This window comes from Misgurnus anguillicaudatus, chromosome 20, assembly GCF_027580225.2.
Source record: "Misgurnus anguillicaudatus chromosome 20, ASM2758022v2, whole genome shotgun sequence".
Taxonomy (NCBI): Eukaryota; Metazoa; Chordata; class Actinopteri; order Cypriniformes; family Cobitidae; genus Misgurnus; species Misgurnus anguillicaudatus.
The window spans coordinates 38,121,912-38,146,199 of NC_073356.2; the positions used below are offsets into that span (position 1 = coordinate 38,121,912).

The window sequence follows — 24,288 nt, forward strand, 5'->3', positions numbered from 1 at the left end:
TTAAAAATGTTTGAATACAATGACTGGATTTTATGTGTATATTTGTGAACTGACTGTCTTTAATATTTCTGTGCATGACTGCATTTTCATGCAATGCCACATTGATAATAATTAAAATATTTTTTCAAATATGATATGGTTTTTAAAGTACGCTTTCATGATATTCAACACTATTTTCACTGGAGATAAACAAGGCTTGAACACTTATTACAGTGGATGTAAAAGCGTCTTTTATTGCTACTGCATCACATTACTGTAAACTGTTTTATCCAGATGTCATCTATCAGTTAATGCACACATCTTGTACTTTGACGTTTATGCTGCTATGTGAATTGCAATAAACTTGAAAAAGGTGCTAAATAACCCAGACTAAGAGCTGAAGCCCATCTCCGTTTTCATACGAGACTTAAAGGGATGAAATCAATCACAAATTCATGTATAGATTGTGGAATAAATCACAGTTTTTCGGAGAGGCTGGGCAGAAATTTCGAGGTATACCTAAAATGGCCTAATGACGTCACTAACATCATGTAATCTTAAACATAAGCAAAGTTTAAAACGGTTTTAAATCTTTTATTGCTATATAATTCTTTAACAAAGTAACACGCATGACAAAAATACATACATGTGACTTCTTGTATCAAAACCTCACATATACCAACAACTTAATTTATATGACAGGTTTCGTCATATTTACTCAATGGACATTATAAAGATCATCACTTTCGTTTTTTAAATATTAAATACATTTACATTTGCATGTATACTGAAACTCAGTCTAACAAACACTTTTAAAACGTTTTGCATGTGCAGAGCTCAACCGGTGTATAGCTGCTAACTAAACCTTGACCCAAAACAGTTTTCTGTCAAGCGTCTTCCTCACACCAGTAACACACAACATTATTGTATAGATCAGTGGTCTCCAACATGGTGCCCACGGGCACCAGGTTGCCCGCACGGAGTCTGTGAAATACCCACCAAAGCACATTCTATTATTAACCTCAATTTTAATATTTATTTACGACATATTTTTTTATATTACATTGGCTAATGTTAACTAATGTTAGCTTGTATGTTAACTTTTTAAAGTGTTTTTTTTGTAGTAAAGGTATATCCAAATATATCCAAAACGTAGCCCTCCAGATTTTTTTATCTATTGTCATAGCTCTTATATTTTATCTGACAGCAATGTTTAATAAAGCCGACATACACACGCACACCTGCAGATATCATCTTAAAATAAAAACACATCATCTCTGTTTCAAAACTAAGTGAACATCCTAATTTCAGTTTAAACCATCATTGATCATTTAAAAAGCCTGAGGTGATGAGGAGGAACTCATATTAAAATGAACATTAGGTCACTTCTGATCCTTAGGTAATAAAATGTTCCTGATTATTGTTTAATGACTATCAGTGCGTTTGCTTTTATTGAAACGGTTTCCTTTGATTTTCATTAGATCTCAGAAACAAATCAATACAACTTGAGGTAATTTGTATTTTCATATTTGTGATTTAGTTGTTGGTGACCGGCAGGAAAGCGTCATCCGTCTGAAGGATTATCACAAATGTGACAAATGGCACTAAAGCTCAAATTAAATTCCCATTAACAGAGACGTCCTGGCCGATTTCCACTCAGAAACACCTTAACTTCCCAAATACAAGAGAGTTTGAGTCACTGGAAAGCATTGAAAGACTGACTGAATCACATTAAAAACACATTAAAGTTACCGGTGTGAAGACTGCTCATTATTCCTTCCTGTTTTTTTGGCAGGGGTGATTTTGGTGTGCTAACAGCCGCTCATCAACACCCAAGGCACAAATAGAGTCAGCCAGCTGTGGCATCAGGTTAAATTCTGTTCTCACATCAGCTCCTCAAGTCTGTCTCAGATTGACTGTCTGTAAATAACACAAACACACACACACACACTGTACATCTATGAGTTACACGGTCAAGAGTTCCTTCAGAATATATGTAAAGATATTCATAGATTTTTAATGAAGAGCCACGGTGGGGAGGTTAGTGAACGTCTCAGTGTACTTACAGTAAACGGTTAAGTTTATCTGATGTAAACAAGACTGTCAACCACATTTTCTGAAACCCATTTTACTTTCACGTGAGTGAAACAAGAATTTCATTTAGAGATCACATCTATTGAATTAATCGCATCATGGACTGTTCTTCAATTCCTTTTGATTTTTTGGCATCATATTAACTCTTTCCCGCCATTGACGAGTTATCTTGTCAATTAAAGTTCCCATTCTTTCTGTGTTTTTGAAGCTTTGATTGTGTTTACATTGTACATGTTTTCACATATAAAACACAATTTACTTATCTCTATAGCGCTGTTTTCACTGTCCTCAAAATGGTCTGATGTCTTCCTTGTTCTATGAAGTCCCTCCTTCAGAAATACGTATCGAGTTCTGATTGTGTAGTTTGTTTAGTGTGTTGTGATTCGACAGCAGCTTAGCTTGCCGTTAGCTTAGCTGGCGACTGACGCATTCCTGTGGGCGGAGTTTAGTCAAAAAACTGTTCTAGTGACGTCATTAAAGCAGGAAGAAGAGGGCTGTAGTCCAAACTGGCTGTTCGCTGTAGGCTTTGAAAGGCGAACTATGTTAAAGAAAATATATCGCCTTTATATGAGCTTTATTATTTTACAGGTATTATTTATACTATTATAGCAACATTACACACTAACTAGGGTTTAAAAATGGGATCAGGAAAAAACGTGACCTTTAAGAAAAAACATTTTCCCGCCAAAATGATGCTTTCTTGATGAGTTTTTACGTTATTATCCACTAGATGGCACTTATACCCACTTTATAAAAAAACTGAAGCAAAAACTAATTTAATTAATTTTAAACTCTGTGAATATTTTGATAATCTGATCTCTAACAAAATTCCTTTACAAAAATGCAATTATTGCAGCTTTTTTGCTAAAAATTTGGTGTTTTTGAAGAAACCTACTCATATTTAAGATGTTATAAAAAGAAAACAAATGAAGATAGTAAGCATTTTTTTCCTGTTTGTTTGTTTGTTTGTTTGAAAGCAGAGGGTCTGTTCTTTCATTTGATATATTTGTATGTTTATATTTTTATAGGAGAACATTTTCCTGGAAGGCATTTTGTGAAACTTTTGTGAAAATCATAAAAAAAGGTTGGCAACTTTTTAATAAATGTTGGGAGGGATTCTGGGATAATGCAAGTGTGTTGTCCCAGAATCAACACTAATGTGTTGTTTTTAACATATCCGTTTTAAGAGTGTATTATATATATTAATACTTGTGTTGTTTTTGTTACTTTTGTTATAGGGTTAATATTGAAAAACATTGAAAAACAAAAAAGATGCACACATTTTGTATCCAGTATTTCGCTTTTTAATTACTGAAAAATCATATTTGCTTTGTCCGTCATTTGTTTTGTACAGTGAAAAGGCAGCGTTAATGTAACCATGATGACCGGCGGGCCGCATTTGGCCCGTGGGCCGCCAGTTGACTAGCCCTGCGTTATGCACTGAACTCATTGCAACATGAAGCATTGAATTATTACAGGTCTGTAAATGTAAAGCATACAAATCATAAACTGTCAGCTGCTGGTCTTTTTAACAAACGATTCAAATGACCTATTGAAGTCAAAATAACGTGGAAGATATTTTGTGCATACATTTGAACAATTCTGAGTTGAACATATATTTTAACACTCAAGGATATAAATACATCATTGTAGTCTTGTTTCTCTTTTTCAAGTGGAGGTCAAAGTGCAGCGTGACTTGAGAAATGCTTTACAACCTAAAGTGAGTGATGTCACATGATCTACCCTTTTCCTTTCTAAAGCCACTTAATTAAAAAATGTAAATTGTGTAACAAAATGTACTGACATTCATCCATTGTGACGTCTTAAATACCGTATAGTGGTCTTCTGGTGTGAAGTGTTCAGTTGTGTATTCTCTGTGGTCTTCATCCATCACCTGGTTTCTCCTGTTAATGAGCTTTTCCTTCGACGCCGCTCAGGAGAAATACGCTGTTAATAATTTGAGTGTTGTGCTGCTGATGCTGCGAACGTTCAGATTCTCTGAATGTCATCCAGAAATGCTTGTCATTACAAAAACCCCACCTCTCCAATCTTAACTCCACAGAAAAAATAAGAGATTCACTCGCTTGGGTTACACATATTTTTGAATGCAGCGCAATCCGCTTGACTCGATGAAGACACGTCATCAGAAGAGCTGCGATAGAAACTCAGGAGCCCAGTTTAAAGCCGTCTGGACCACGGCCAGCGCGGTCGCCCCCAGTGTTGCAGAAAGACCCCACACTGCCATTTTAACCAACTGATTAGTGGTTGTTGGTTGGGTGTTCATGGGAAGGGCTAACTGGTTTTCATGGCGTTTCTGGAGCTGCTCACGCAGGACTGAGTCTGGACGCTGCATCAGTGTTGATCTCTGGAAGTCCTTAAAGGTCTTGATGGCAATGCTGTGGAGATGAAGAGAGAGGGTTCAGGTTAAATATAAAAACCTGACTATAAATGCTCAAGCATTTAGTACAGACATGCTTTCAAATATACTAACGGAGTAAGGCCTAATGTCACGTCACAAAAAATTACTGTATTATTATTTTTATCTTGTTTTAATTACAAATATCTAAAAATTCTTAAATCAAGATGCATTTTCTTCATGAGCAAAATAAAGTCAAAAAGAAAAAAAAATAACAAATTTAAGTGAATTTGTGCATAAAACGAGCAAAAAAAATCTGCCAATGGGGTAAGAAAAAAATCTTAACTTTTTCCAAAACACTTAATTCAAGAAAACTTTTCTTACCCCACTGGCAGATTGTTTTGCTTGTTAAGCACAAATTCACTTTTTATTAGATATTTATACTAAAAACAAGACAAAAACATGAAGTAAGAAAGTCATTTTTGCAGTGTGCATGTGTTTATAGACTAGCATATTTTTTTAATTTCTTATTTTACTTACAAAAACAACTTTAACAAGATTTTGCAGTGAAACAGCCTTGATAATATACATTTTTAATGTAAATCATAAGGTCATTTATACATTTTACTTCTAAGAAAAACATACTTCTTATTAAAATACACAATTTAACAAATTAACATGTAACTTAAGATATGCAATTTATCTAATTTGGTCACAAGGTCAGGTCATGATGAAACCCCAACAATGATGATAAAACACAATAAAAACAGCAAAAAGAGAAATGTAGTGCTAAAGGTGTGCGGACACACAAGTCCTGATTAGAAACACAAATACAGACGCATTTCTGGAGTTTTCCAGAGTCATGAAAGGCCCAAACTGAGGGCTACACCACACAGAGCATCTCTCAACAGCAGGGCTATCAAACTCATTCTAGGATGAGGGCCAGATTGAAAATAATGTATTTTAAACAAATAATACAAATTAATTAGTAAGAAAACTAGAAAAACACACGGCTCTTTTAAAAAACACACAAACACACTACTGTTGTTTCACACCAGACGCGAGTTCAACGATTTGCGCGAGTAGATTACATACAAAGTCAATGCAAATATGCGACGGGACGATGCGAATGACGCAAATTGGGCGTCGCTATTGCTGCAAAAACACACGCTAAACGCCTCAAACGCGCCTTTGCTCAGGTTAAAAATATTCAACTCGAGCAAAAAATGTGCATGACACAAAGTTACATCCCGCAAGTAATCTCAAGCGGGCAATGCGATGCTATGCGTTTGGTGTGTGCGTAGCATTAGGCTAAAAAGCCTTAATATAACTTCCTCTGTATGGGCCCTTAAAGGATTAGTCCATTTTCTTAAAAGAAAAATCCAGATAATTTACTCACCACCATGTCATCCAAAATGTTGATGTCTTTCTTTGTTCAGTCGAGAAGAAATTATGTTTTTTGAGGAAAACATTGCAGGATTTTTCTCATTTTAATGGACTTTAATAGAACCCAACATTTAATACTTAACTCAACACTTAACAGTTTTTTTCAACAGAGTTTCAAAGAACTATAAACAATCCCAAACGAGGCATAAGGGTCTTATCTAGCGAAACGATTGTCATTTTTGACAAGAAAAATAACAAATATGTACTTTTAAACCACAACTTTTCGTCTAGGTCCGGTCCAGCGAGACCTAACGTAAATGCGTAGTGACGTAGAGAGGTCACGTGTTACATATATAAAACGCACATTTGCAAACCATTGTAAACAATAAACTGACACAAAGACATTAATTAGTATCAGTTGACATACAACAACGTCGGAACGGTCCTCTTTCTCAACACTTGTAAACACTGAGTTTCGCGTTCGTCCTCTGTGACCTCTTGACGTCATGACGTATTGCGTCGGGTCACGCTAGCGCATCACGACCGGATCTAGACAAGAAGTTGTGCTTTAAAAGTGTATATTTGTTATTTTTCTTGTCAAAAATGACACTCGTTTCGCTAGATAAGACCCTTATTCCTCGTTTGTGATCGTTTATAGTTCTTTGAAACTCCGTTGAAAAAAAACTGTTACAGTAAGTGTTGAGTTAAGTATTAAATGTTGGGCTCTATTAAAGTCCATTAAAATGAGAAAAATCCTGCAATGTTTTCCTCAAAAAACATAATTTCTTCTCAACTGAACAAAGAAAGACATCAACATTTTGGATGACATGGTGGTGAGTAAATTATCTGGATTTTTCTTTTAAGAAAATGGACTAATCCTTTAACAGAATTATACCTTACCCGCTTTGTATTGCCAAATAATGCCAAAATCATTCATAAATCATGAACTTTTTTGGGAAAATATTTGTAATGAGATAAGTCATTTAGAAAACGCTAGATTGCATTTGTAAAGCATTACTGAATCAACACCAACACCTCATTTTTAGTCAATTCCAATCACCTGTCGCGAAGACTCTTTCCCGCAGAAATGGGGCATGCGGACCATCTATACCCCACCTGTGAAACCCGCGTTTTGCCCGTTCCGCATGTCTCCTATTGAAAATGAACTAGACACTTGCGACTGCACCATCCCGCCTGAAAGTGTTTTTAAAATCTGTATTTAATATTTAATAATAGTGTATAAATCATCATGCGGGCCGGATTGGACAGTCTGGAGTCTCTATGGAGTTTCATTAAAGTCTCTATAGCAGAACAGTAAACACGTAACGCAAATTAATTTCACTCAAGATAATACAACATCCAAAAAACACATTCAGTGTTTAATGAAAGAGTGCCAGAAGAATCGTGGGTACTCGCTGACGGGCTCAAAGTCTTTACTGGTTCTTCTGGTTTTCCTCTTCTTTGATTCCCAGTGTTCTCCAGCTCTCATTAGGATCTGTGGCTAATGTGACACAGCTGAAAATAGCTGACGGGTAACAGCAGAGCAATTAACTTCTAAACTTTTCCTTTAGCAGCCGAACGCCCGGGAGACGCAGGGTTTGCTCCGATGAAAGTCAGTCTGACGCCAGGACGTGAGATCTGTCACTCAACTACAACCTCTTACCACACATGTGCTGGATTACAGGCAGTCATTTTAAGGAATAGTTAGTCAAAAATTAGATTAGATTTTTTTTCTTCTGTATGAATCTTGACAGTGCATATGACACCTGTAAAGCTACATAAAGGAGAAAAACATTAACTTACATTAGCACTATGTATCCAAATCTTCTAAGGTCAGACTTATCTTGGTGATCATGGATAATCTTTCACAGATAATGCACATCATTTCAATCTTTTCCTCACACAAGATACAGTATCTTATGGCTTTAGAAGACTTAAAAGGAAAACACCACAGTTTTTCAATATTTTACTATGTTCTTACCTCAACTTAGATTCATTAATACATACCTCTCTTTTTTCAATGTGTGCACTTAAACTTTGTACAGCATATCGTGAATGTGTTAGCATTTAGCCTAGCCTCATTCATTCCTTAGGATCCAAACAGGGATGAATTCAGAAGCCACCAAACACTTCCATGTTTCCCTATTTAAAGACTGTTACATGAGTAGTTACACAAGAAGGTGGCACAAAATAAACTTTTGTTTGGAGCCATAGGAATGAACGGGGCTAGGCTAAATGCTAACACATTCAAGCGCAATACAAAGATTAAAGTGCACGCATTGAAAAAAAACATGGTATGTTTTAATTCATCTAAGTTGAGGTAAAAACATAGTAAAATATTGAAAACGGTGGTGTTTTTCTTTAAAATATAGCACACGTCTTAATTGCTCGTTTTAAGGCGTGTTTATTGTCCCTAACACATGAACTGTGAATCTATTGCATGCAAATCTATCTTTGTGATCAAGATTTTATGTTGGTGGGATCAGGAATGAACTATTCCTTAAACTCTTTACATCTGCAGGGAATCTTTCCTTTCATCTACACCAAAGATTTCTCGGCAATGGTTTCCTCTCTTGGAGGTGGCACGCGATGTTTGATGGTTTCTCTTGTTCCTTCTGGTCTGTAAAACGGTTTCTAATTTTGCCGTTTCCACTCTTGGAAGGCAGCAGATTGTGTGACCTCTGTCACATCAGTCTTCTGTTTTTCCCCTCGCTCTCTTCCTCTGCCTCAATCTGTTCCTTTTGTGGTGAAGGAAACACAGCAGATGATGGATGTGTTTCTACTGGAGGAACATTTCTATGCCTGTACTCCGTCAAACATCTTAACTTCAGTCTTAAAAAAAAGAGGAAATCCTCTTTTCTGTCCTTGAAATTCATATCGGTGTGCACGGCTCTCCAGCACGGACCACCTGCTTTCATGTGATGCCGATGAACCTGATCACCATTAGATCCTTGGGAGCCAGCTAGTAGTTTTTAAGTGTGCATGCTTAAACCCCTCTCTCTCTCTCTCTCTCTCTCTCTCTCTAATGGGTTAACACAGTTCAGTGAGATGGTCTAATTCAATGAGTCCTTTCTAACACACATGATGGTCCTATTATTAGACACTTGCTGCTCAGATGGTATGCCCAATTACCCATGAGTCCACACTGTGCTCTTGTGTATCCTACAGGCTTCTGTGAATCAGCTCTGATGTCCTGATGACCGGCTCTTTGTCATGTCACCCAGAGCTGCTCATTCAACTGTGGTGAGACTCACTAAAGGACTTTGCTTACTAGACTTTATCTCTCTCACACACATACAAAGAAAAAAGGTCTGCTTGACTCTCTTCCTGTGTAGCCAGCATTATAAACTACTGTCCAAAAACCTTTGACAAAAAGAAAAGCGAAATGTGGTTGAAACACAGATCGCTGTTTAACTGTGACATTTGAGGCAAAAAATAAATAAATAATAACAGATATAACCTTCAGAGTAAAGCAACATGTTCAGATGTGCTTATAGATATCTGACATAATTGATACAGTCTGAAACAAAACTTTAAATGGTTCATGATTTCAAAGCAAGCTTGGCCTGGAGCTGGTGAAGACAGGATCCTTAAGATCATAACAAGTTAGGATACACCGCACGTACTACTATAAGGTCCTATAGACGGTTTCAGAAGTAACAACATAAACAAGCGGCTTTCGTGGTCAACACGTAACTTCCGGTAAACTCCACTAAGAATAAATAACAACAAAGTACTTTAAACGTAGTTTATTCATATAACAAGCAAAATAAACAACACGTAGATTACCCAGGAAACCAAAACATTTGTTATTTTCGATGAGGTATTTGTTTAAGAGTTCAATTTAGCAACTGGTCAGACCATTAAACAAACAGAAACCAGAAGTAAAGTTCGGACCAGATGGCAATTGCGTCACCACAAGTGTGTCCGAAGAAACAAAAACCATTCATATTTTTTTCAAATACGCTGCACTTTCACCACATAAATTGCAGATTTCAACGTGCAAAATATGCGGGGTTTGCAAGATATCATAATCCCATTTTCGTAGCAAAAGTCACATATATCTTGAAAGTTGAAAAATGTTGCATTTACTTCACACGAGCGCAGCCATGGCCCATGTTGCCATGGGAACGTTATGAAGTGACGTAATTACGTGACGTGAAAATCAATGAAAAGCTGCAAGTTTCAACAAGTTCTCACAATTTCATTGCTTAAATTGAATAAATATCCTGGATATTCCATCGCATTTTTTAAGAAAGCATACCGCAAGATCAAGGATTTTTGCCCGCAACAATCACAAAAAAAAAACATTTTTCTGGAAGGACTGGATAGCGCAATGTCCCTAGCATGTGCTGGTCGTAGCAACAAGCACATTGTGCGTTGATTATGCTGAATTTTTGACACTGTCAGAAAACTATCGTGGGCAATCTTTGGACGCAAGACTGGGAAAAGGTCGTCTTTGAATCTCTTTCACTGTATGACATAGGACCACCAGCCACAATCACAAAAATCTTGACGATTGTTTCACAATGGCAACGTTATGTCTGGGACAGCCAAATATCATTCCGAACAGAAACAGTATTTTAACTTTTCGATTTTCGGTTCAACCCTTAAATTGACATTCCTGGACCGGTTAGAAAAAAATTAAGTTCCTGACCCTGTTAATAACGTTCCGTGTCAGCTGTGGGACATACAAATAAGTAGGCTGATCATTAGGACATTAAACTTAAATGATTAGTCTACATAATTTTCATCAATATATATGAATTAAGAAAAGGACAATTTCTGTGGTTTATTGGGAAACAACTTAAACAAATCTTTTTATTAGAAAAAGAATACTGTGGTATTTCGAGATCATTTTGTTTGTATTGTGTCCTGTCAAGAACAGAAAGATTGTTCGCTTGCTATTTGAAACGCGTCTCTCCGTGTATGCACTTTTGAGTCCACTTAAACACGTGCACACACACAGACAGAGGACGAATTCCAACTAGCGCTTCTGGAAAAAGTCGCTCCACATAAAGTGAAATTTACGTTGTTTTTTAGTGCTTTATTCGCCAAATGTATTTTAATGGACTACAGTATGAGACTCTCTCGCAAGTTTATACATCAAGAGTTCTGATCTTTGAAGGGCATAGGGATAATCACGTTTGATTGGAGTTGGACCGGACACATTCAACCACACCACATTCAACCATCTGTGCGTACAGACAATTGCTCACTTTAGCGCCATTTTGTGGTTAAATTGTTTAAAATCACTTAAGTGTTAACATTTGCAAGCATTTGAAATACGTGCAAATGATCAACTTTCACCATATTTAAATGTTTTATCTGCTGATACAGATTATAGGCAGATAAAGTAGTTTCACATATGCAAGTAACTGGCACAAATGATAAACACAATATGAGCCAGCTGCATGTCTGAGCTACATCCTACAGCAGACTGCAAAAACAGAAAATGCAAAACCCTTACAATGTTTTTGCATTATTATAATAAATCTGAACCTCTAACGTATGGCCTGGATGTACAGTGAAATGCAACAGGCAATACTAAACAATAAGATCATTCTGGGTGATAATATAAATCCAGTGTGTTTATAAAACATCAGCCGAACGCAGGGCAGGTGTTTTAGCCTCAGGTCGTGTTCGGGGGGATTAATGAAGAACATTTGGGGGTCAGAACCATTAGGGAGAGCATGCTACTCCTCATTACTGCACTTCATAGGGTCAAACAGTACAATAGAGAGCAAGGTCACAGGTCACGCCCCTCCAGAGAGTCTGCTCATTTCACTGAGAAACGCACACACACACACGGCCACATATGTGCCTGGGGGAGGGGTTATGCAAAACATGCAAGGGCTTTAATAACCCAGTGAGGCGGGGCCTGATTTGCATAAGACCTGCAGACAGATAAAAATTAAATCATCATTCTGTCAGTATCTACTCCATCACTTCTGCCTCTCTCTCCCTCACTTCTATCTCTATTTATTTCTCATTCCTGTCTTTCCATCTCATTTCTGTGTCTCAATCTCCGTAGTCGACGGCAGACCTTAAACGAGACAGATCTTCTCTCTGATGGCTTTTTCGGGGCTCAGGGACTTGAATTCAGTTCCCTCAGAATGCCAGAGGAATGCCTTCCCCACGCCGTTAAGAGATAAATCATTAAAGTGCCTTCACCTGCATCTGTGAATGCGATCTGCAGGCTGACAGCGAGCGTTTAAACACGCAGACGGATCTGGCTGAGAGTCCTTCACATCACAACAGGAGCTCAACTGAGGGGATATCATATCATACTCAATAACTCCACCTGCTGGACACAAGATGAAACAAACGCCCCGCAAGACCCAACATGTGACTGTTGCCTACTGTAGTCTTAGGCCAACACCAGCATTGTAGTTGTTTTAGCAAAGTTTTAAAGATATTTATTTTTCACTCTCTTTGATCACATTTGTCCAACCCTCACAGCCTCGGTTTGAAATCAAAATGGCGGCGGACTGAATAAGGTGTATAAGACAAGGAACATGTATGAAGGAAGTGAAATGTATTAGTTTTTATGACCAGGGGTTTACAAACAAGCAGAAATGATGATGACACATCAGCCTATATAGAATATATAATAATAGATAAACTCACATGTTGTGTGACTGCAAAGCTGCAGATTGAGCCAGCAGAGAAGGCGGGCAGCTCATGAACAGACTCTGAGCTCGACCAATCAGATCCTCGTACGGCAGATCCTGAGGCATCCGTGACAGCAGCTGATGAACGCTGGGCATATCACAATCACAGTTCTTCACCTCCTCAGCTCTGTACAACACAATCTGAACAAAGAGAGAAAGACAAACATAGAGAACTGTGAGCCGGGGAGTATGCCAGTCCACCTGATGCATACTTGAAAATCTGTCGCAATCTGATTGGCCGGTGTTACGTAGCTTCCAGGATAGAGATCGACCGATACTCATTTTTTTAAACCGATGCCAATAACAAATATTTGGATGCTTATGTGCCCGATAACCGATATGCTGAACCGATTTTTATTTACTGTTATACTGTTTTTGACATAATTACTACAACACTACTGAACTGAACAAACCCTTATAATAATAATCATCATCACAATCACTCCCTCTTTGCATACAAAGTAATAAAAAGAGGGGTCTGAAAGAGTGAGGAATAATATTAATTTAATGAATAATGTAGAAACTATATTCCCAATACATGGACCATTCCAAACACCCCTATCATTTCGTCAGAAATGGACTGATCCAAAGTTCACGCTGCGGTTGGCAGCGGGAGAGAGAGAAAAGTATAGCGGAGTTAGCTGCTTGTTATACATAGTTTATAGAGTAAAACAGGTGGATTAAGTGCCTTTTTTGGGATATAATATGGTTGTTTTGACCAGCAACATGTAGCCTTCAGCAGTCTAACAAGTAGCTAGCAAAGAGGTTCTACAAATAATATCACTGACTGGAATAATACATTCAGGAAAGTAACAAACAAAACGGTTTATATATCACTGAATTTTTTAACTGGTAATGTTATTTAATGTCAGAATAATTAATATTTTGTTGTTATAGCTTATGAAATGGCCGTTGACATCGCTGTTTATCTATGCATTTACTCGTGCATTAACTGTATCAAACTGTGACCGCTCGCGGAGGTAATAAATAATTAATTAATATCCACAGACATTTATATAGATATTTTAGCAAAATAATGTTTATCTGGTAAATTTTAATATAACTAAGGGTAAATCTTGTTAAAAGCTTCAGCCTTCAAACCCGGTAAGTGAACAGCACGTGATTTTGTGAGTTCGTCTCTATTCTTGGACAAACTGCATACATTGCTTTTAATATATCAACTTATTTAACATAACATACATTAATGCACAAATAAGATGTGTTATAAATGCCTCATATGCAAAGTAAGTATACTCAAAGTCCTTTTAATGAAGTCGCGTCACTCCGCCGTCATATTTGCTGTGCACGCTGCTGCTGCTGTGAGCTCTTCTCCTTAGATGCGTCCAGCGCGCAATTCTCAATTCTCTCGTTTATCGGTCAATCCGATATTACAAAACCGATATCCGATCATCGGAAAATGCTCAAATATCGGGGAAAATATCGGAAAACAGATATATCGGTCGATCTCTATTCCAGGAGTCATAGCAGTCCACAGGGAAACTAAGAAAAGTATACTTCAATGTGCACATTGTTTGGTTTGTAACTGTGAAATTATTACAACAGCTTTAGACAGACATACACTAAATAGGGATGTTTCAATACTTTTACTTGTTGTGTACACTCACCTAAAGGATTATTAGGAACACCATACTAATACTGTGTTTGACCTCTTTTGCCTTTAGAAATACCGTAATTCTACGTTGCATTGATTCAACAAGGTGCTGAAAGCATTCTTTAGAAATGTTGGCCCATATTGATAGGATAGCATCTTGCAGATTTGTGGGATGCACATCCAGGACACGAAGCTCCCGTTCCACCACATCCTAAAGATGCTCTATTGGGTTGAGATCTGGTGCCTGTGGGGGCCATTTTAGTACAGTGAACTCATTGTCATGTTCAAGAAACCAATTTGAAATGATTCGAGTTTTGTGACATGGTGCATTATCCTGCTGGAAGTAGCCATCAGAGGATGAGTACATGGTGGTCATAAAGAGATGGACATGGTCAGAAACAATGCTCAGGTAGGCTGTGGCATTTAAATGATGCTTAATTGGCACTAAGGGGCCTAAAGTGTGTCAAGAAAACATCCCCCACACCATTACACCACCACCAGCAGCCTGCACAGTGGTAACAAGGCATGATGGATCCATGTTCTCATTCTGTTTAAGCCAAATTCTGATTCTACCATCTGAATGTCTCAACAGAAATCGAGACTCATCAGACCAGGCAACATTTTTCTTCAACTGTCCAATTTTGGTGAGCTCGTGCAAATTGTAGCCTCTTTTTCCTATTTGTAGTGGAGATGAGTGGTACTCGGTGTGGTCTTCTGTTGTTGTAGCCCATCCGCCTCAAGGTTGTGCGTGTTGTGGCTTCACAAATGCTTTGCTGCATACCTCGGTTGTTGCTCTTCTTTCAGCTTGAATCAGTCGGCTCATTCTCCTCTGACCTCTAGCATCAATAAGGCATTTTCGCCCACAGGACTGCCGCATACTGGATGTTTTTCCTTTTCACACCATTTTTTGTAAACCCTAGAAATGCTTGTGCGTGAAAATTCCAGTAACTGAGCAGATACGCTCAAAAATCACTTTCCTTTCCCATTCTGACATTCACCCCTAAATGCATTGAAGCAACTGCCATGTGATTGGTTGATTAGATAATTCCATTAATGAGAAATTGAACAGGTGTTCCTAATAATCCTTTAGTTGAGTGTATGTTGTGCATGCATACTTAGCAATCAAGCTGGATTTACATCTAACAACTGTAAGATTTAAAGGTAAAGTAAACTGTATTTATCTAGACAGATGAATAATAAGAGTTGTGTGGTAATAATAAATAAGGTAATAATAGATAATTTCATTCTAAAGGCAAATCCTAGGGTTGCAAATGGGTCTCTGGATCATTTATGCACTTAATAACGCCACAAACCTTCTGTGTAGATATAAGAGAGCAATTTAACAGATTATTACAATGCATTCTTTGGCACCTTTAAACTCAGAATAAAGCACTGATCACAGATCAGTTCACTACACAAAAGCAGGATTAGAATCAGTATCTATGGTCCATCCCAGCAGAGGTCAAATAACAGCGGTCCATTTCTAAACCTCACTCCAACCCTCTGCTGTTCAGATCGAAGCTGGGTCACGTCCACCTCGACTGAGTATCCGCATATCTCTAACCTAAGAGGATGAACTACATCTCTTTATCCTGACATCAAACGGCCCACGGTCCCTTTGGTTTCCATGTTGTGTCTGAGCTCGTGGAGACAGAAGAAAGAGGGGCGTTTAAAAGATTCGGCACAAACACATGCAGCCCTCTATAGAAATCTCTGGTGTATTCATTAGAGTTTTGTTATTTAACTCATTCCCACTACAACAAATTGCCCTGGATTCTCACATTAGAAGAGGGTGAAAATGCAGAAAATCTTCTCTTCTCTTTGAAACAAGTTGTTTTTGTTGTTGGTGTTGATGAATTAACTATCACGCATCGCCTAAATAAGTGAATTAACAAATATAGAAGCAAACATAGTAAACACTGTCTGGATTACAAATGTTTGTGTATATTCTTGCAGGCTATATGACTCCATTGTATGGAGGAATAGTTTCTATACAATCATATAGATTCAACCTTTTTCAGGACAAAGTCAAGGATGCATTAATGGATAGGGAGGAGGAGCAGGGAAAGTTGAAACATTATTTGGAGGACCCCCAGTAATAACACGGATCCCAAAGTGTCCCAACCCAGACCCCCTGTTGAAGACTAAAATAAATAACTGTTTTCTTCTTTACATCTCATATGCTTTAGCAAATTAAAATACGTCATTAAACTGTACAGCTCTCCCTGTTTTTTTTTTACATCAACACACTGTAAATTAGGGCTGTAAAATGATTAATCAGGAATAATCGGTTGCAGAATAAAAGTTTTTGTATACATTATATATGTGTGGGTATTGTGTATAATAATTATGTATAAATAAATACACACAGATTTAGACATTTAAAAAGTATTTACATGTGTATATACATTTTAATATTTATATATAATTTATATAATATTTTATATACTATTTTTTTCTTTAAAATATAAAAATATATTTTTTCTTAAAAATATACATGCATGTGTGTGTATTTATTTATACATAATTATTATACACAGTACACACATATAAGATGTAAACAAAAACTTTTATTCTGCAAACAATCAGTCACAATTAATTGTTATGCAGCCCTACTGTAAATGTAGAATTTTTTGTCAAATCAACACTTACAAATAAGTTAAACAAGTTCAACTAGTTTTTATAAGGTATTTCAATTATTCACAGGTCAAAACTAGTTTAAACACGTTAAAATAGTTTGTTGAATTGACTTGCAAAACGAAGTTGTTTTATAGCATTTTTTACAGAGCATTTAAAGGTGCCGTGGAATGTAAAACTGTTCTGACTGCCGAGTTAGCGTTATATGCTAGTTAATGCTATATGCTAATTAATGCTATATGCTATCATTTAGGGCGAAGTTCTACTATTGACGTTATAGTTATGTTTTTGCAGGTCCATACATAAACTTACCAGTCAGAAACATCTAACAATCTCCAAACAATTGATTATTCCTCAAAATCTGTATCTTCATCTGATACAGACTCAAACATAAAATCTGTTTACACACACACAGAGCTACTGAAAAAGCTGATCTGAGAAACAGCCAATCAGAGGAGAGCTCAACATTATTATTATTCATGACCCTTTCAAATAAGGTAATAATAGACCATTTCATTCTAAAGGCAAATCCTAAGGTTGTAAATGGACATGTAATGTAACAATATAACATATTATTTCAATGCATTCTTTGGCCCCTTTTAATAAAAATATATACATTAATCTTCACTGTTTTATCGTACATTTGCAGCAAAAATCATAGTAAGAAATAACTTCTGAATATCGCATCATTATTGGCTTTTTGTACTCATGTTTTGCATTTAAATCATATTTTTTTCTAATCATACAGTATGTATATGAATTTGTTAATGCAAGTGTAAATAGTCTGTTTACAAAATCAATTTTCATATGAAAAGAGCGCTGTTATAAAATGCAATTATGAGAGGATAATTTTTAGGATACTTGGCAAACGTCAATCTTGGATGCATACTTTAGTTTGAAAGAGTCACTAGATCCTGCTACGGCACATAATAAACACACATAACACTGAATGTCATCCGGCACACACTTGGTTTAATATTTTCTGACCTAACAGCAATGATTCCTCTCCACTCGCTTACATAGAAAACACAGCCTGGCCTCGATGTTTCTGAACACAGAAAACCGCTGGAAAAAAGAAAAGATTCATCTTACCACAGCAGCAAAGTAGACGGCCATGAGCGGGTGAGAGGCCAGGAAGAAATCATAGAGCCGGAGAATGTGCCGGAAATCTGACAGAACGTAGCCGTACCATGTGATCAGCCAGCTCAGGGCAAAGATAGTGCCCACCTCGGCCCTGTAACACCGAAAATCAATTATCAATAATAAACAATGCGTAAAAGATTATTGTACATCTGTAACAACATATGTTAATGACCTAATTATATTTTACCAATTATAGTTTACATGTCAGTCAGACTTAAACTTTAATGCTGTTTTAATGATAATTTCAGTGATTGCTCGTTCACTCTTTAAAGGACACAAATTATGCCCAATTTTAAAAGAAAGTGTCTGTGAAGTTTCATCTTAAAATAATTATAGCATGTCCAAAATGCACCTATTTGGGGAAGCGCTGTTTCCATGTGTGTACTTTTAAATGCAAATGAGTTACAGATTTCCCCTAAAAAACTAATCTGATTCCTGTGAATACAGTCTGGTACAATAGCATATTTTGCTGCATTATTGCTGCAATGTGCAAATAAACACATTTAGAAAAGCTTTTGGGTAAAATTGACCAGTTAGTCAGTGACTGTGGGCGGGGCTTTATCGGTGTGATGTCACATTAACAAGAAAATCAAAACAGCATGCCTAGGTTTAATGGGGATTAAAAAAGGAGAGGGTGTTTTTATTGTAGGGTTGTTGTGTTCACACACCACCAACACACATTTATGTCCAAACACCTTGTAAAAGTGGATATGTGCCCACTTAATGAATCCTAATGAAACACACAGTCCCACATCACAAATCCTGTTTTACAAGAAAACACATCACAGTACAGCAGTGCTGCAAACTATGTTTCATGTTTACTTCAAGGGCTGAAAAACAGTCTCAATAGTAACATGATGTTGAAAAAAAAGGTTTGACCTATAAACTGACACAGCAGGGCTTCCTATAAAGCGTGATATCACTTCGACATGGCTGAGCTTCCACAAACCCTCCTGAAAGTCATCCAGCACATAAAAAACACATGCTTGACACATTCATTCATCATGACACTTAAATTTCATGCAAGCATTTTTACAGCTGAAGGGCCTTTTTTCCATCTTGTAAATGTGTTGCATGCTTTCCGCTGTCATGACTAGAAGATGTGAAAAGGAAATAAAAAAGCCCAAAGCTCCACCCCATATGGACAGACATTATGCTGTGAATTCCTACTTTTCCAGTGACATCACAATAAAGCTCTATGAAGACAGATTTATTTGTACCGTTATCATATGAGGATATAACAAAATACAACAGAGCATAAGCCAAAACTGACTAATAATATCACAAGAGAAGTTCAAGACAGTTCTGTTGAGATCATCCAAAACTTTATCAGTAGCCAGTAAATGCATCTCTGTCTGGAGAAACTGATGCAAGTCTATGTAAACCAACACAAAACATCATGTCGTTTTTAAACCGAGCCGTTTGCCCACAAGCTTTTTATAAAGTTCTGCTTTTTATTAACTTGTTTGGAGAAGTCAGAGAGTGAAAGCAACAGCCCGAGCGAGCAACACCATTAAACCTGTGAGACCGACGAGACGCTCGCATGCAATATTTACCAAGAACCTCTTATTCTCTACATTTTAAATGACCTGCCATTAAAAATAACCTGCTTTTATAAACCAGAGCTGAAACTGCACGCAAGAAAACTCAGAGTTACACGCGACCGAAGAAATTATGCTATTAACAAAACGACATATCTCTGCTCTCCTGATCTGCATACTTTTCATTGAAAAGTTCATTGCATTAAATTCATTTAGCCGATGCCGTATCCAAACAACTTACAATTTTGGACATTTGGACAATTCAATAAAATGTACACAAATATTCAAGTAGCTGCACAGCACTGACTGCAAAATATTTATTAACGTTTGTGTAAAGTCATTTCAGAGAATTGTTTCTGCACACATTATAAACACATTACAGACTGTGAAATGTGTAGTACTTTATTGTTGAATTGACACCGTTATTCCACATTTCTGTGTTCAGGATTATAAGGGCGGGGCTAAAACTGAGGCTCCATGATGCACTGGAGCCACCGAGCATGGCCCCGCCCCTAACACAATCGCAAGCATCCATTCAGGTTGTAGCTGTATTTGAAAGTTAAAAGAGATGGCAGCTTTCCTGCAAATGGGGACGCCCCCAGGGTTTGAGAGCGGAGAATGTTGCTTATTTTTTGCAAGATTTTGATAACTTATTTTATTGACTTGGTGTTTTTTATTAATGAATTCGACATTTTTTCTTTGTATGAGAAACTTAGAACACCTTTAATATCACTTAACACTGACCTTAAAGTGATGGTCTTCATTTATTTAGACTTAGTATAATCCTTTATTGTTTTGTAAATGATAAATGTGGTTCTGATTATTATATACGTTATATAATCAGATGGTTATACATTTAATATTGCTTGTTTCAGAATTTTTTTTTATCTCATATTGTAGCTGTAACTTATGCAAGAGACGTGAAAATCATCCATAAGGCATGCAATCATTTTCGGATAGAGGTGACGTGCTAAACAGCAAATGGTTTAACTGCACACGTAATTCTCTCCCCTCATGCGTCTCATTCATTTTAAACACGACTAATTTTACTGATTCAAGAGCAGTTATAGGCAACAAACACAGACTACCATGATCTATTTCACAGCCTCCAGAGGATTTTATAGTCTCAGACTGTGTGTAATAGTCGAAGATAAACCTGTTAGCAGGTGACACAGTGCCATGACTCTGTCTAAACATGTAAAGACAACATCTGCTGCCCTCTTTAGGACAACCACACAACTGCACTATAACCTCACTGAAATTTAAGGGCATGTTTTGGGTTAAAATTATTTACATCTGTGCCTCTCGAATTATTTAATTATTATTTTTAGTTTTAGGTTCATTCAGGTTATTTACAGTCTGGATAAGAGAGTGAATCAATCCATTAGTGACATCACCTGATCATGAAGTCATGTAGCACAGGGTCCACACGCTCCAGAATGGGCATCAGGTAGTTCAATATGTGTTTTGTGCTGTCCATAGTGGGGTCCATGAAATCCCTGCAGGTCCCAACAGAACAGAAACAATTTGAGTCCAGGATAACGCTTTTCTGAAAAGTCTTCTAAAAGATATTGTAAAAACAACTTCATGAAGCTTCACCTGAGATGATGATTGGACAGTTTCTCCATGAGCGCAATGGTCATTCTCTCTCCCACCACCAGCAGAAAGGTCACAACGAAGTCATGATATCCCTGATAATAGTGCAGCTGAGGGTTTCTCCTCAAAACATCCAGAATGATGTCAATCAGCTGTTCCTGAAGAACCTCCCGCTCATCCACACGCATGCCTGAGATACAATTATATAAAACCTTTATTTATCCTTAAACCAATACATCGACCGCCACTAACTGGAATCATACATGAAGGCCAGTAAATGAATAAGTGAGATCATATGACAGCGTATCATGTCTGTTCTTCAACTGATTATAGATATCAGACACTGACCCTTAGGGAAGCGCCTCATTGATCTCCTGACATCAAGCACCACCTGTCTGTAGTCTTTGTGGTTCTCACGGACATCTTTGGCTTTGGAAAAGATAAAGAAAGAGTTTGACATTATCTTTTACAGTTATTGTGTTAAAGAATGCACAAATACACACTTACAGGGTTTGGCAGGAAGATTGTAGACATTGACATTGAGGAGTTTGGGCCAAACTTTTCTCCTCATGTCATCCGTCAGCAAACCTCCTTCACTTATAGCTGCCTGCCGCAGGGTCTCGATGTTCACAGGGTCGCTGTTCAGAGCCTGATGGATATGCACAAGCTTCTGTTTCTTCCACGACAAATGTTCTGTAGGTGGAGCACAAAAAAGCCTGAGGTAAAATTATTTACCAATCAACAAATGTAACAGGTAAAAGTAACGACTGGTCATCTGACAGCTTCCTAGGGATCAGAGGATAGAGTTGGGGGCGGGGTTTAAGCAGGAGCAGAGGTCGAGGCGGGGTTAAACCAGAACCAGAGGTCGGATGGAATATATAACGCGAGAGCAGAGGGGTGGGGTTTAAGCGGAATGAGGATAGAGCGGGAACAGGCTGAAGAGGGGCGTGGCTTAAAAGGGGGTGGGGTTTAAGCAGAACCAGAAGTTAAAGACAGAGCACACATTTATATAGATTGTACAATATATTTGTACAGTCAGTAGCATAACAAGTTTTTTACAATTGTAGATGTTTTCACAGCATTCAAGCAAAATACTAACGCTAATGATCACTGTCAAGTCCGACTGCATTTAATTTTTTTGCCAAAATATTTTTTTCACAGATGCACACAGTAATTTATACTAGTGATTGCCTTTCGAAGTACTGCTTCATGAAGCCTCGAAACATTTAATTCAATTCAGTTTTATTTAAATGGTGGTTTTCACAATTGCTTTCAAAGCACGTTTACATAAATCACACAATAAAAGCAAGAAAAAACAAATGTACGAATCTTGTGATTTTAGCAAAGGAGGCTTCTTTGCGTCAAAAATCTGATGATTCACCACTAGGGGGAGTTGATAACAATTGGCCAGTGGCTAATATAGTTGGGTAATCTCAGATCAGTTTATTATCAAACAGTCATCCTTCTGACTGATAACACTACAGTTTTGCTTACTTTTTATTTATACACAGATTTAATGACGAACATGTGCATTATTAAAAGGGGAGTTAGAGTGTAAATGATCTGTTTGCCCTAAATAACTAAAAACACAGAATACACTTTTACTTAATGGCTTAATTAAAGGCGGGGTGCATAATCTCTGAAAGCCAATGTTGAAATTTGAAATCACCTAAACAAACACGTCCCTACCACAATAGAATCTGGATCTTCTTTTTATAAACCCGCCCCATACATACGCAACCCAGGCAACGATGTTGTTTAGTAGACACGCCCCTTACTTCTGATTGGAAGTGTGGTTTTTGGTAGTCGGCCCCGACTCCCTTTTCCAAAGCATTTTTCCAAAAATCGTGCACCCCTCCTTTAAACGTATTGCGGAGGATTTTCTTTTTACGGGTGGATCATCAAGACTATTGGTCCTCCTAGTTGTCAATCATGAGTGTTGCGCAATTGCATTTTTTTAAAAAGTGGAGAAGGCAGTTCTTTTCTAAAATTCGAGAAAATCCTCCGCTCCACCTTTAAGTTAAATCTTTTTTTTTTTTCTTAAAAACATATTTTTTAGAAAAATCTTGCAATTAGTTTGTAAAATTGTAAAATGTTCTTGTTCCTCTTACAACGTTTCCGCCAGCAGGTGGTGCCATATTTGGGTGTTTCGAGCGCTTTGAAATAGTGAATCATTTTTTGAAACAATTGGTTCAATTGATTCGAAGCTTTGAAAAGATTCGTTTTTCCCATCACTAAATCACACTTTAGAGTCCTGCTTTAATTAAAATCAATGTAAAAAATGATAATTTCATTCACATTTCATTTCATTACATTCACAATCATGATTAGCATCACATTAAGTGACATCATCACTATATATTTCTCACACACACGTGCAACAGGCCATACACTGATATCATAGACCTCTCACACATTCAATCCACTCATACTGTAAGTTACATCCAGCGTCAGACCTGGTTGACAACTTGGTTGATGACAACATAACTTTTGCACATTCAGTGACTTTTGCACATTCATCTTCATAAATCGCTGGTTCACAACCAGTGACATCAAAATAAATCTCTTGATCGCCTCGTTCACTGACTGTATAAGGAATCTCTCGCACCCTGTCAGTCGGTGACTGACAGTAGTGGATTTCTCTTACACCATCAGTGTTTTTTTCTCATGGATCTCTCACATTTGGTAATCACAAGAAAACATCTCTTAGATTTTACATTCTGTGACAGTCATTACAAAAAAATCATTCAGTGAGTTTAATAAGTTAGATCACACAAGGTACCTTCATTTCTCTTCACAGTCGCTCTTGATTCACTTCCCCGCAGTCTATTTCTCCCTCTTTTCATCGTTTATACAATATACAGTCATGAGGACATAAAACACAAACTTTTACAATGATAATATTGTACACTCAATTCAAAACAGACTATAAACACGAAAAGAAAGTAACATTCCCCTCAGATCTCGCTGGTGACGTCGAGTTGCTCTGCGAGTCACAAGAGCTTTACTTCTATTGGCTGCAAACGCCGGTGAGTCACTCAACCTTGACGGGCATCTACTTCGTACCTGATTGGTCAACAGAAGCCTTGCATTCTAACACCATTGGTCCGTTCAAAATGTATTCTGAGCCTGCGCATAAAGAAAATTCACATGGTCGGTATTTATTTATCAAACTTATTAAAATTAGTCAAGTTTTAGGCATAAAGTAATGATATCCACAATGAAAATATAAACAATAAGTAATTTTAATAAAATGTATGTGATAATTGA

The 24,288-nt window shown here is 37.2% G+C and overlaps 1 protein-coding gene across 1 annotated transcript; it reads right to left on the minus strand.

The window, feature by feature from the left end:
- Positions 1-3,300: 3,300 nt before the first annotated feature.
- LOC129455137 (TBC1 domain family member 20) lies at positions 3,301-24,031 on the minus strand. The gene is made up of 8 exons (XM_055219814.2): positions 23,801-24,031; positions 21,526-21,711; positions 21,367-21,447; positions 21,022-21,208; positions 20,820-20,921; positions 17,831-17,972; positions 12,446-12,630; positions 3,301-4,469 (listed from the first exon to the last, which is right to left on the minus strand). The coding sequence occupies exons 1-8, from the start codon at positions 23,862-23,864 to the stop codon at positions 4,217-4,219; spliced, it is 1,200 nt and encodes a 399-aa protein (XP_055075789.2). The 5' UTR covers positions 23,865-24,031; the 3' UTR covers positions 3,301-4,216.
- Between the last annotated feature and the right edge of the window lie 257 nt (positions 24,032-24,288).

What these genes read in the sequence shown, in the direction of transcription:
- LOC129455137 (XM_055219814.2), bottom strand. Translation starts at nt 23,864, where the DNA reads ATGAAAAGAGGGAGAAATAGACTGCGGGGAAGTGAATCAAGAGCGACT. An exon ending in CAATCTTCCTGCCAAACCCT is followed by an intron (nt 21,448 to 21,525) that starts GTAAGTGTGTAT and finishes TCTTTTCCAAAG; the next exon opens with CCAAAGATGTCCGTGAGAAC. An exon ending in AATGAGGCGCTTCCCTAAGG is followed by an intron (nt 21,209 to 21,366) that starts GTCAGTGTCTGA and finishes ATTGTATCTCAG; the next exon opens with GCATGCGTGTGGATGAGCGG.